At 36.1% G+C, this 13,151-nt stretch overlaps 1 protein-coding gene and 1 non-coding gene across 3 annotated transcripts; one reads left to right on the top strand and one right to left on the bottom strand.

Moving 5' to 3' along the window:
* Positions 1-2,949: 2,949 nt before the first annotated feature.
* On the top strand, positions 2,950-5,091 carry LOC101308956. The gene is made up of 4 exons (XR_184479.1): positions 2,950-3,389; positions 3,482-3,562; positions 4,249-4,403; positions 4,730-5,091. It is a non-coding gene; the product is annotated as an uncharacterized LOC101308956 (transcript).
* Positions 5,092-8,011: 2,920 nt separating this feature from the next.
* Positions 8,012-12,517, bottom strand: LOC101309145. Of its 2 annotated transcripts, XM_004296792.1 has the most exons (6): positions 12,315-12,517; positions 11,585-11,755; positions 10,665-10,715; positions 9,678-9,781; positions 8,977-9,076; positions 8,295-8,449 (listed from the first exon to the last, which is right to left on the bottom strand). In XM_004296792.1, exons 1-5 carry the CDS (start codon positions 12,373-12,375, stop codon positions 9,023-9,025), a joined length of 441 nt encoding a protein of 146 aa, XP_004296840.1. In that variant the 5' UTR covers positions 12,376-12,517; the 3' UTR covers positions 8,295-8,449; positions 8,977-9,022. The 2 variants fall into 2 exon arrangements, 1 of the variants encoding a protein (XP_004296840.1); XR_184480.1 differs by lacking the exons at positions 10,665-10,715; positions 11,585-11,755; positions 12,315-12,517 and having other exon boundaries at positions 8,012-9,112; positions 9,678-9,700.
* Positions 12,518-13,151: the final 634 nt, after the last annotated feature.

The raw sequence follows: 13,151 nt of genomic DNA on the forward strand, positions 1-13,151 counted from the left end.
CCGACCAGTCTGCATCTCCTCTTTGTTTATACATGATTACACCTTTAATCTTCAGTTCCTCAATTCATCTTCCGTTATTCCTTATAGTTTTCTAATCTTCTCCTCCTTAAATCTCAAAAAATCCAAATTTTTAGGAAAAATTTTGTTGAGTTTTCAATTTTGTCTCTGATTTTCAGAATTTTCTTATACTTTTATTGATGCCTACTTTGTTTTAAAGACTTATCATGGTTGTATTTGAAATTTTTTTTGGCCTATGGCCAAATTTGAAGCCCACCCCATGTCGAAATCTTAGATCCACCACTGAGAATAATCGTTGTTAAGTTGGGCAACGTTGGAGAAGGATAACAGTTTATAATAATCCCTTCAATAGGTTAATTTGTTGCCCATGAATGCATATTCAATAACGCTATATCTAAGTATCTATTGTTAGACACTACACAAGTACAAGCATTCTAATTTTTATTTTTTTATTTTTATTTTTTTGAAAAAAATAATTAGTGTAACAATCACTTCAAATGGCATCCGTTGTGAAGTCGGGAGCGATGGCAAACTGACTTGGGCTTTCACAAAAGCGCAAACCATGATTTCCAAAGCCACTATTAGCCTCATGGTATATATACATGATTCACTTCCACATTCCTACTCAAAAACTCCCTAGTGTTAGCAAGAAAACGTCCCCAGACTAGATATATAATATCAACATTTAGTTGGACATATCATCCACTAGGCCATGTACATCATCAGACGACATATTTTGGACGATTTTGAGTACTAGGCCATATACATCATCAGAAGACATATTTTGGACGATTTTGAGTTTGTGTCGTCTGATTAATTTTTCGACCCTTCAGACGATATTTGTGAAGTATAAGTCGTATCAGTGCCATGCTCCCTTCATACTTCTGGATGTTGCTCAATTTGTCTGTGATATGCAAAATTTCAGACGGCATATATATGCAGTGTAAAAAAATCAACATTTAGCAACTTTATAGTAATACGTCGGACAACATATAAAAGTTGTCTGTGAAAAAATGCGAAATCTACTTTTAATCCCCTTTTTATGTACTTCATCCAACAACATACTAATGTCATCTGAAACAACCATAAATCTTTGATTTATACCTCCATTTTGAACCCTTAAATTCACTTATTCAGACGACAAACAAATGACGTATAACAAACCCATAAAATTGAGTGTACGAACCTTGTAATGTATAACTTCAGACGACATATGAAAGTGGTCTCTCTGACCCTAAAATACTCAATTTATAATTAAATATTGAGTTTGGTTACCTTTTATTGTATTTAATAAGATGACATATAAATGTCGTCTGAGGGAACCTGATATATAAGTTTGAAAAAGGGCTCAACCTATTAATCTATTCATTAGATGAGGTTAATATGTCGTCTGTATGAACTTGAAATATTCAATTCATTTGAGTTTGGGAGAGGGCGCCAACCTTAATGTATTCATCGCACAACATAAAAATGTCGTCTGGATCTGAAATATTTGAATTTGGGCGCCGGAATTTTCCCTCGCTTTTCTTCAATGTGAGACGACGATTATATGTCGTCTAAGGTTGTAAATAAGTGGTCAACATAAATTGTGCATATTTTCCAAACGGAAATGCTCTTATCTCCTCTGACCAAAACTTATATTTTTGATTAGCCGGTACTCAAACTCTTGTTAAGAGTAGGAAAACATATATATGTAATAGTTTGGACACTTTGATGAAACAATTATGTACTTCTCCTTGTGGAAGCTATAAGAAAGTTTATGTATATATGAAGTTGACTCTAATGATCGAGGCCTATAAGTTATCGAAAATGGATAAGTTTTCTTCCACATACATATTTAAGTACTGCGATTATATCCAACGGTCAGATTAGGTAAATTTTGTTTCTTGCATATAGTTGTCTTATAAATATGTATTTTTACAAAGAACTTAGTAAACATGTTATAGCACATTAGTACGCACGTTGTGATTCAAATGACCGAAATAATTTTTTTTTAAGTTTGAGTGTCAGATGTCAACATAATAACATAATAGTGAATTATGGGTGTAGAACAAAATTCAAGCATTTTCGATAAAGTTCGGATCTCGGTCGATGCGGTCACGTGAATGGAATCTTGCTTAGTAACTTCAGACGACATATATATGTTGTCTGAAAAATACTTTTAAAAGTCAACACTTTTATCTAAACGAAAACCCTCTTATCTAGACCGACTAATACTTAAAGTTGAGATTCGTCAATTCTAGCTTATACCCTCATTTAGTGTCAACGAAACTATTTTATGTGAACATTTGGACACGTTTATCGACCAATCATATCGCTCCCCATGAGGAAGAATAGGAACGTTTTATGTATAATTGAAGTTGACTCTAATGATCGAGACCTATAAGTTATCGAAAATGGGTAAATTTTCTTCCACATACATATTTAAGTTGTAACGCCCTGAACCCAAATTTATCAGTTACTGGCCATTTGGATAGTAAATGACAACTTAATTTACTTTTCATTTCGAGTTGACGCCTCAGAAGACCAAAAAGGTTGACTTTTTGTCCTGTTGCCTTTTTGAGTATTATCTTTTCATGAACGTTGTGGAGTACGAAAGTTTAAATCAAGTTTTTAGTGTTACGAAGACGAGAAACGAGTGTAAATTAAAGTCGAGCTTGAAATAGAGAGAAATTTTTAGACAAGTCTTGAAACTTAGTCGTGGGGGCAATTTTGTCATTTCACGCGCATAAGTATACAAAGGATGTAAAGAAACCCAGCACCCCAAAACTCTCCCTCTCCCTCTCAGCCGCATCCCTCTTTTCTATCTTTCTCCTTCTCTCGAACTCTCTCGATCTCTCTCTCTGTGCTTTCCTCTGCTAGCGCCGGAAATGGTAGCGCCGGCCACCGTCTCACCCAATCACCTCCACCAATCGATTCACCGCTTAAACTAAGCCATACCCAACCCAAATCAACAACCTGCAACTACCCCAATGTCTGTCCGCAATCCCTTGGCCACTGCCTCGCCGATCGGGGGACGGTCTCCGGCCAACTCCTCAGTCCACCGCTACCCCCGTTCCACTTAGCTGCTGACAAGGAGCAAAACCCAGAAGCCTTGAAGCCCGACGACGCCGTACGCGCCGCCGCTGGAGCGTCGGCAGCCTTAGCTCTGCCGTGAGCTACGTTGGTTCTAACTCCTCACTTGGTAAGCTACGTTTCACTCTTTACTCCTAGTAGAGTCCACTATTTTGGAATCGGTTGAGATAGCTAACTATGCTGTTTTGGGTATATGTGAGGTTTGGTGTTAATCGGTTTTTGGGTACGAAATGGAATTGAGAAGCTAACGCAGCATCAATTACGGTTTATTTGACCAGCAATTGGAGTAGCAGAGGGTAAGACTTGGTGTTGGGTTGTGTGCTCTTTGGAATAATTGTTCAGTGTATGAGCTGTATTGTGTGTTAAGATAGTTGTGGTATTGATGTAGCTAGGGAGGATTCGCAGAAGGTGAGCTTGGTGTGGATGACAATATGAAGCTCAAAAGTCATAATTTTGGAAGAGGATAGTGGTAAGCATGGACCTTGCTAGTTTCGGGCTTCAATGTGATGTTGGTATTTATGCTTTAGATTATTATTGTTTAGAATTGGAGTATGGCTTTGCTGTGTGATTTGTTAATGCTACTTTGTGGATTAATTAGGTTGGGCTAGCAAACAATCGATGATTATTGGTTTGAGTAGAGATGTTGTTTTGATATATAAGATTGACTTTTGCAAGTGACGTTTGGTTTTGTTAATTGGGGTACTTTGTATTAGTAATGAAAGGGATGTCATCGGGTAATCTCTTGTAGTGGTTCTAATAAGGAAATTGGGTAACAACCTTATTAAGTGTGAATTGGTGGTAGGAAAAGGTGGTGATTATATGTGGTGAACTTTGCTTCTAGTATATTAAAATGGGTCACTTGTCAAGAGTGATGAAATAATAAGTAAAGAGATTAATTACAGTGAAAGAAGTGGTATATATGTTTCTCTATCATCCCAATTTGACTATGTTATCTATGAAATTTAGAGAAGTATTTTTTTTGTTTTAGTATTCATATCATTCTAATATAAAGAACCGATTCACAAGTGCTCATACGTATATGCAATGCCAATATTTAGTTAGTATATATATATATATATATATATATATATATATATATATATATATGTGCTATCAGCCTTTGATCTTGAGTCCTCATTTACTTTTATCTAATAGGTATAATGAAGAGCGAAGAGGATGAGATGAATGATCTTGAGGCATTGCTAAGTAAGAAGACTTATGAGGAGTTACAGAAGTCGAAAACTAGGGAGTAGCTTTTGGACCTTATTCATAGGCTAACTGAAAAGGAGACTGCTGTGGCGGCCAACAAGGTTTGTCAATCCATATGGCCTTTTAATTTTTGTAGTGTGAATTAGCTAGCTCTTGGAACTAGTATGTTTTTGTAAGTCCATAGGATGGTGAGACTCAGGAACCATATATAAACTTTATATACACTTGTGTCTTCACATTTATGTATTTATATGGATAAACCTGGCAGTGGAATGGATGCGATTATATTCCAACTATACATCAGCTATTTGACGCTTTTTTTTTATTGGCACTTTTTATAATGCTGACACTGTTATTTAGTTAATTTATGTATTTTCTGATGATACGTACACTGGAAACTCATTATGTATGCTGCATTTGCTTTCAGTGGGGAACTAGGGCTGGTCTGACTTACACAGCCGAGGAAATTGATGAGATTTGAGGAGAGTGGGCAGAGCATGTGTTACAGTTTCCGAACCAGTAAAATCAGACTTGATGTTGGTTTATGGTAGTATAGCTCATACATAAGGGTGCTGCTTTACTGCATTATAACTTTGGAACATGATAAATAGTTATGACTAGTATGCCTATTTTGTGGGTCTGATGCCAACTAGGTAGCTAAGTTATTCTATGTTGAACAAATTTACTTATGCGCGCGAACGTATATTTTTGTTTATATATGTTGTGTACTTGGAAATGCCTACAAGGCTTTTGTTTAATTTAAGTAGTATGATCTACAAGTTTAATGCAGCTTGATTTCCTTATGGTTCATAATGTGTGAGGTTTGATTGACATATATGGTTTAGAATGCACAGATTTTTGTACCAAATTGAGACTGTTTTACCATATGAACAGCACTTTTTTAGCCAAAACAGACAAGCAACATCATGCAACCAAAGGCACAAATGTGTTGTCTCATACTAAATCAAACAACATATGTAAACTTCCAAAAAAACATGATAATGTAGTGAAATTGAGCATTAGACGACATATTTTACAAAATCAAACTCTATTAAAATGTCGACTTAGGGTAGGAAAAACTTACTTGCTATCCCTCAACCTACATATATATGTGGTCCAAATGTCATGTAACAACATAAAACAAAAAAAATTGAAGTGTGATTAAAGTTTTTGACGTTGTAAGCTCACACACTCAACACTTAATTGAAGTGTGATTTGATAGAAAAATCCAATAAATCAAATTATTCTCCAATCAGTCCACACTTATATGTGGTAGGTATACAAAACAGACGACATTTGATGTGTCTTGTGATATGATATTACAGTTTTTGGATGCTTATTCAGTCCACTTTTAACTGTGGTGTGTTTACTGAAATTTTTCAATCTTCACTCTTCTCAGATGGCATAAGATGTGTCGTGTGATAGCGTTTCAGACGACGGCTATTCTCCGTCGTCTGATAGACCATCACTCGACAGCTCCTCAGACGACATAAAAAAAATGTCAGACGATAGACTTGGACTGTCGTCTGATGATGTATATGGCATAGTGATCTTTCAGTAACAGAAAGAAATCTGTATCAACTCTGAGATGACATACGTTAGATGTTTCTAACCTAGAAAAAATATTTATGTAAACAATGCAACATGCATGCACACCAACACCTAACACCTAGAGTCTATATATTTTACTATGCTTTCTTAATCACCACCTCAATCCTCCCGAAACCTTTCTACACATAGTCACATGTATCGTTTTTTTCTACTACATACATCGATCACACCAAATTATGGAAGTACTTGTGATATTATCATTTGTCCTTCTATCTATTTTTTCCCCAACTAAGTTCGCAGGGTCCCTATTACCAGTTCATACAAGTCTCATTGAAAGTCTTGAACCTCCAACTATTAACAATGTAGGCAGAAGAGCCGCCCTTCCCATTAGAAGCAGTCAAGCCCACATACACCAACTCGTTGAATTGCATGGAAAGGTCAATCTGGGCCGCAATAACCGGACTCGGAGGCTTATTCTCCGGCGAATGCCCGACCCCAACCCGAACCAATTTCAGATCATCTCTGTACTCAATCCAAGCAGTAATCTCTTTCCCACCCACCAAATCAACCCCAGAATTAACAGAAGCCACACTCTCAACAGTGTTGAGATCAATCCCCACATGGCTGCCATTGATGTCATCCACCACAGGGTCAAAAAGGGTATCAAATTCCACAGCAAAGAAGGAACCTCGAGGACATGAGATTCAGACATGAGACTGTTGGCGATCAGTTCCGAGAAATCACGAGCGTCTAGTGCATCGTTAGCATTTTCTCCCCATATATCAGAAGCCACCCCCAATCAAACAACAAGCTCCAGACATGACGCTGTTGGCGATGTCAATCCCTTGAGTTAAACAAGAACATGACATTAGCATTTATTTTTAAATATCTCATGTGAATTCTACTAATCATTTTTTTTTTTTGAATATATTTCGTACGTAACCTCACTGATGGAGTGATGGAGGCCTGGAGGGGTCTAGAAATTTTTTATTTTTTACCACATATGTTTAGGTGGTAAATAGAAAACAAGTCAAGGTGACATCAAATGGAAAGCAACCCCGGTTCAACATCATGTGGTTCAGAAGCCTTCTAAATTCAGCTGAAACCTTGTTTAGTGAGGCAAACATGTGGTACTTAGAAGTGTTGTGTACGTTGGCTTCAGAAATTTAAACTTCTTAGATTATTACCAATCATAAAATTTCTGGTGCTTAATTAGTCCATTAAAATTGGTTAATGCATGCTCTTTCTTTCTCGATATTTCAAGCAGCCAAGAATAGTAGGTCCATCTGGTAACTTGGAATCTAAACAGAACAAGATTCACCAGCATTTGCGAGGATATGTTCACCTTGAAGATAATACATTGATGGGATACAAGTACTTCTGCTATTGTATTTGCTAAACTTAGTAGTTTAAGATCTTTTGCTAGCCCAATCAAATATCTTCCAGCAGCTTTCCTTCTTGAAAAAGATTCAGTCACCTGAATATAGTTACAACACCTGAAAGCAGTCTCTCTTACAAGATATATAGATGCATAGCTTGAAGATAACTTAACAAACTAGTCTGAAACACTTGTTTTGAAACAGTAACCAACCTGCTTAAACGCTCGCAGGAACATGCTTTAAATGACTACCTGTGGCTTCTGTAAGAGCAAATATAAGAAAAATTACTTATCAGTCTTGTAAATTGCAGAAGACTTTTTATTTATTTATTTATTTAATTTACTGACAAGGATTAGGCAAAATTACAGAAGACTAAAAGAGGTTCCCGTACACATCCGTTCATTTGAATTGTGAATACTTCAATCAGTACAAAAGTGAAGTGGAAATTTGAACTTAATTCGGTATAGGGAACAGCAAATCATAGTTTGGCTTCAGAACATTATTAAGATGGTAAACAGGCATCTCATCCAGAACTGTGGTTCAACCATACATCTCCCGGAGTCCCGGACAATATTATTTAGATACCAGAGATAGATTGAATCAGTAAATGGAGAGTCATGAAACAAATTTGAACTTTTCGTTGGGACGATAAGAACAAACTAGTACTAAATACTAAGAAAGGACCAAAAATACATGTCAACTTCTCCTTGTTACCAAGTGATAACTACTTATTTGTTACTAAATGTGATCATAATTCATATAATACAAGGCTGATTCCCGCGGCTTGCCGCGGTTTTTTGCAACGTTGTCTGTGTTAATGGAGTACGACAGTTTCATTCATTAAATATTTTCTTACCAGGTGGAAGGACAATATATATACAAGGGTTCATTGTGGAGAGCAAAAATAATTAAGGCAACACTCTAAACAGTGGAAACTGTAAAAAAATTATATGTAGAAGTGGAAATGCAAATGGAATAAAACAGTTGAAATTGAACATGAAAGATACATGAAGAACCATCTTCTGTTAAGAATTCTATGAAATTGGATACATATAGATGAAACTATCTTATAATTTAGGGTATAGGTATGCCTCTCCTCACACCTGCAGTAGAGAAAACCATCCAATTGCTTTGTTATTATAAGTTATAAGGTAAAAGGATGCCCCTGGTCACATTGAAACGAATGAACACTTCTGCAACTGAAATCTCAGTTTTCCCTGAATCAGAATATATAGGTAATCATGAACAGAAATGAGCAAACACAATAAGGCATATATATTGAGAAGGGAGAATTTTAAGGAATAGTGATGCTAAGTGTATTTAGCAGTGTTTACACAAACATAAACTTGCATAGATCATAGACAGGAACATGGTAGTTTTAATTTTAATTCGAAAAGATGTATTTTATATTATATTAGAAAAACAATGATTCATACATAACGCATACATTTGATCAGTTTTCAAAATTTCAGCTTCCAGTTTCAGTTTTGCAAGTGTTAGAATATTGCACCAATGCATTTGATCAGCTTCAATCACATTCGCGCAATGCATAATGCATACATTTACGATAGCACATTTACAATAGCGCATTTACAACAGAGTGAACTTAGATGAAAATGACCACATCCCTTAAACTATTAGGAACCCATATGACTCAGAAGCAGGTACTGATGAACAATGAAAACAAAATATCAAAGAGATACTTCATTGAAGCTACTTAGATGAAGTATTGGAAGTGCTAAACCTTGATAGATTATGGTGCATCATCCTTTGCTAAATTGAAGTATTGATCACAGAGATATGTAGAAATTGAAGTATTGCTTAGATTCGTATCTTCCATATCCCTGATCATAACCATATGTGATTTAGTGTGACAACAACTGCATTTTAATATTAACATCATAACAGCTAATGCAAGGTCTCAGCTTTCAGAATTTCAGCTTCCAGTTTCATTTTTGCAAGTGTTAGAATATTGCACCAATGCATTTGATAAGCTTCAATCACATTTGGGCAATGCATAATGCATACATTTACGAAAGCACATTTACAATAACGTATTTACAACAGATGAACTTAGATGAAAATGACCACATCCCTTAAACTATTAGGAAGGTACTAATGAACAATGAAAACAAAATATCAAAGAGATATGTCATCGAAAGCTACTTAGATGAAGTATTGGAAGTGCTAAACCTTGATAGATTATGGCGCATGCTTAGGAATACAATAAGAAGAAACATCCATTGATCAAAATTAACTTATAGAATACTGCTAACCAAGTTCATGGAACATTTAGAATTTGAAATGTCACTGTATTCAACCAATCAAAACAACTATTTAACATGTCCCAGCTCTAGCAGATCGGCCTATCTCTGCAACGGCAAATCAGAATCTCTTTTATAGAAAAATTTTTTTTACCATTAATACAGCACCTGTAGCACTAACCTGGACATCGTATTCGCTTTCCCAGCTCCCTTTTTTTTCAATCTTTAGACCTCCTCTTCTTCGTCTAAGCAAAACAATACGTGACCGAGTCTGTTGTGCACAACCTGAACAACTATCTAAACTACATCAAATAGTCACATATTATTACCAACCGTAAACCATATCAAATTGTTGGTGTGAAACTAAAGTAAGAAGAAAGACAATATGCAAGGAGAGGTCTGTGTGATAAAGCAAAGGTGAGTATTTACAACTATACGCAAGTAGTTGACAATATGTATCAACTGTCATCCCAGCTCATAGAAAACACAATAAATAAAAGTTAATGAAGATGAAGATCAGTTTAAGATAGACTCACCTACTCCAATATATAACTCCCAATTATACAGCTTGCCTAAGAGCACTTACCTGCAAACATAGAGAGAAAGTAAATATCCATTAAATCAATTAACTGAGGAAATTGAAAGGGGAACCAAAACATGGGTTGATACTTACCGACATACCCAGAAGACTCAAAGTAACAAATGGATCAGTAATAGTCACATACAATTAAAAAAAGCACGAACACATTAGCCTATACACATGAAAAATAACTAAACAGACCAGCTATGTAAATATATATGTACATATTAGGACCTTGAACCTCAGATAAGGAAAGCGAATAAGCAAAGAAAAAGAAAACCTGATATTAGCAAAACTGGTGAAAAGGTAGGGAAAAAAAAAGGAAATAACTATGTCAGTCATAGCAAAAGCAATATCAAAGACGAAAGAACCCTAATAATCATAAGCTAAGAAGATAGAACCCTATGAAAATAATACAATAATAGGATTCCCTGAATACATTCTAGGGAATTCAACGGTATGCAGAAAATCTGGGAACTAATGCAAGCTTGAACCCGTGGTTCTTTTACTACCTAACCAAGAACAGTGGAAGGAAAAGAGGATATGAACCAAGAAAAGCAGCTGCATGTTAGGAAAATAAGCATTTACCTGCGCAAATACTTCTACAACTCGAAGTCGTTCCAAAAACTCTATTGCAACCTGAAGTGCCATGAAAAATCAATAGAAGTTAATTCAGCAATAAAAATTCAACAACTGACACATTAAATTAAATAACTACATCAGCTTAATCACAATATCTTGAATAAAATGCATGAGCATTGCAACCTTGTATAGGTTAGACACACGGAGAGAACATTCTAACAATCAGTAATTGGGTTGAATTGCAACTTATTTGTATTATCGCAAATCCCCTTCTCATATACAACAATTGTATAACAACCCCCAGTCACAAAATTTCAGAACTTTTTGAATTCACTAACTTTCAGGAATTTTTGAATTCACTAACTTTTTGCATCTGAACTCATGATGCAAAGCTGTGATTTTCATTTCTCAAACATTGAAACAAAGTCACACCAGCTGGCATGATCAAAGCACTCCACGAAACTAATCTTAGACTAAGAACAAAACTGAGCATTTAAGCATTATTTTGAAGTTGGATTGCTACCAGTAACAAACATAAGAATTTGAAATGACTCGTAACTAAATTTCTACATATCTCTGTGATCATCAAAATGATAACCTCAGCCCCACCTTGTACCTGAACTCTAACAATTTATAGGTCCCAACTGTCACCTACCGAACTCCAACTCACCTACCAACTCATCAGAAACCAATCACAAATCCATGATCCAAACATAACCCACAAACTGACAAACATAACTCACCATTTTTGTTGCACGTAAATAAAGTAATACCGCTATTGGATATCTGCAATAGCTGAACATAATAGCTGAACAATACATTCCCACAGAAGCAAAACAAACTCAGAGGAATGAGATCAGATCATTTTCATTTAACTGCGACAAAGATGCATTATGAAAAAACAATTGTACAACCGGGACCCTAACCTGAATTTGAAAAGAATGATGAATGATTAGTCTGTAATAAAAGTGCCGCCTCAATTGTAGGAAAATCTGCTTCAAGCTGTTGGACGTGAACCATTAGACCATGGCCTCTTGTAGCTGTTGCCATCACTTCTTCATGCAAATCATGAAATGTTTCAGCAGCAAACCTATCAACTACAACACCATTTCTCATGAGTCTATCTCAAATTAAACCACATAAGACTACATCCTATAATTCTAACAATGCAATGTATGGCGCAATCGGTATGAACTTTTTTTATAACCAAGCAAATTTGAACTCCTTATTCCATTACAGATTTTCAGTAACCAAATTGAAATTGAAGTCTTACTACTATAATTCATGATTAAAACTCAAAAATTCCAATTCCTAGATAACAGTATAAGCAATCTGCTAAATCAAACTCGGAGTCAATCTAGTAAAATTCGGAGTCAAACTCGATTCTTAGAACAAAAAAAATTCCGAAACAGAAATCCAGCACATCAGTCAAATTATCATCCCCAAACTCCAAACAACAATCCCTACAGGTTCACCATTCAGATCAAAACAGTAATTTCCAACTCTAAATTCCACAGTTGAAGAAATCAACAACACAACAAAAGAGTTTAAAAGGATGTCTCACAGTGAACAGTGAGTCGAAAACAATGACCCAAAACCCAAATTTCAGAAATTCATAAGCAAAGAACCGACAAAGGGGGACTTGGAGAGACTGACCTGAAGTTAACGAACGGTAGAAGCTTTCTAGGTGCAAACTGTCTCCAGAAGCAATCGTCATTCTCAATCGGTTCTCTGTCACTTTCTCATCCGTCTCTATCTCTTCCTGCGTGGAGGAAGACACGCGTGATAGTGCGGTGGCAACTCAGAAGCGATTCTTATCAACAAAAATGGTGGAAGAGTGGAAAAGAGACGGTTAGGGCGAAAATGGCAGAACCGTGAATAAACGGGAAAACGGGACGAACATGTAAGTTCCGGGAGGCCATATGAACAGGCTGTACGCGTTTTAATATAGAGTAAATAAATGTTCATAGTCGCTAAACCACTCAGCTTAGTTGTGATGAGGAAGACAATTACCATAGTGAAACTTAGATTTACTTCCAACTCTGCCTCTGCAAAAAAAGTTGGTGATGAGGCCGGGACGCAAGTAACTAGTTCCAGCCTCAGCAAATGAACCTTGAAATATATAACGATGTATCTGTCAGTCTGTCACCAAAGCACATGTGAGATCAACAACAAAATTTGTTTAGCAAACTGCAACATCTACCAATTCAAGAACCAGAATCTAACACATATCTTAAATTCCTTTGGCCTATCACTCGTAAAAAGTGTGCTTTGTAGTGGTCCTCGTTAACGTACGGCGTCGTACGCCATTGTGATTTAAGGATTTTCCAGAACATAAAATGGCTAGAGAGTAAAATCAACTCCCCAAAACATGCAGATGAAAAGATACTAACAGTAACCTATGTAGCTCTACCTGGAAAAAGAAAATATTAATTTTGAACTCTAATTTGGCAGGGTTTAAAGCCCCTGTGAGCAAGGTATGCTTGATCCTGA

Source organism: Fragaria vesca, linkage group LG4 (genome assembly GCF_000184155.1).
Source record: "Fragaria vesca subsp. vesca linkage group LG4, FraVesHawaii_1.0, whole genome shotgun sequence".
In the NCBI taxonomy this organism is placed as follows: domain Eukaryota; kingdom Viridiplantae; phylum Streptophyta; class Magnoliopsida; order Rosales; family Rosaceae; genus Fragaria; species Fragaria vesca.

What these genes read in the sequence shown, in the direction of transcription:
- LOC101309145 (XM_004296792.1), bottom strand. Translation starts at nt 12,375, where the DNA reads ATGACGATTGCTTCTGGAGACAGTTTGCACCTAGAAAGCTTCTACCGT. An exon ending in CTACCGTTCGTTAACTTCAG is followed by an intron (nt 11,756 to 12,314) that starts GTCAGTCTCTCC and finishes ATGGTGTTGTAG; the next exon opens with TTGATAGGTTTGCTGCTGAA. An exon ending in ATCATTCTTTTCAAATTCAG is followed by an intron (nt 10,716 to 11,584) that starts GTTAGGGTCCCG and finishes ATGGCACTTCAG; the next exon opens with GTTGCAATAGAGTTTTTGGA.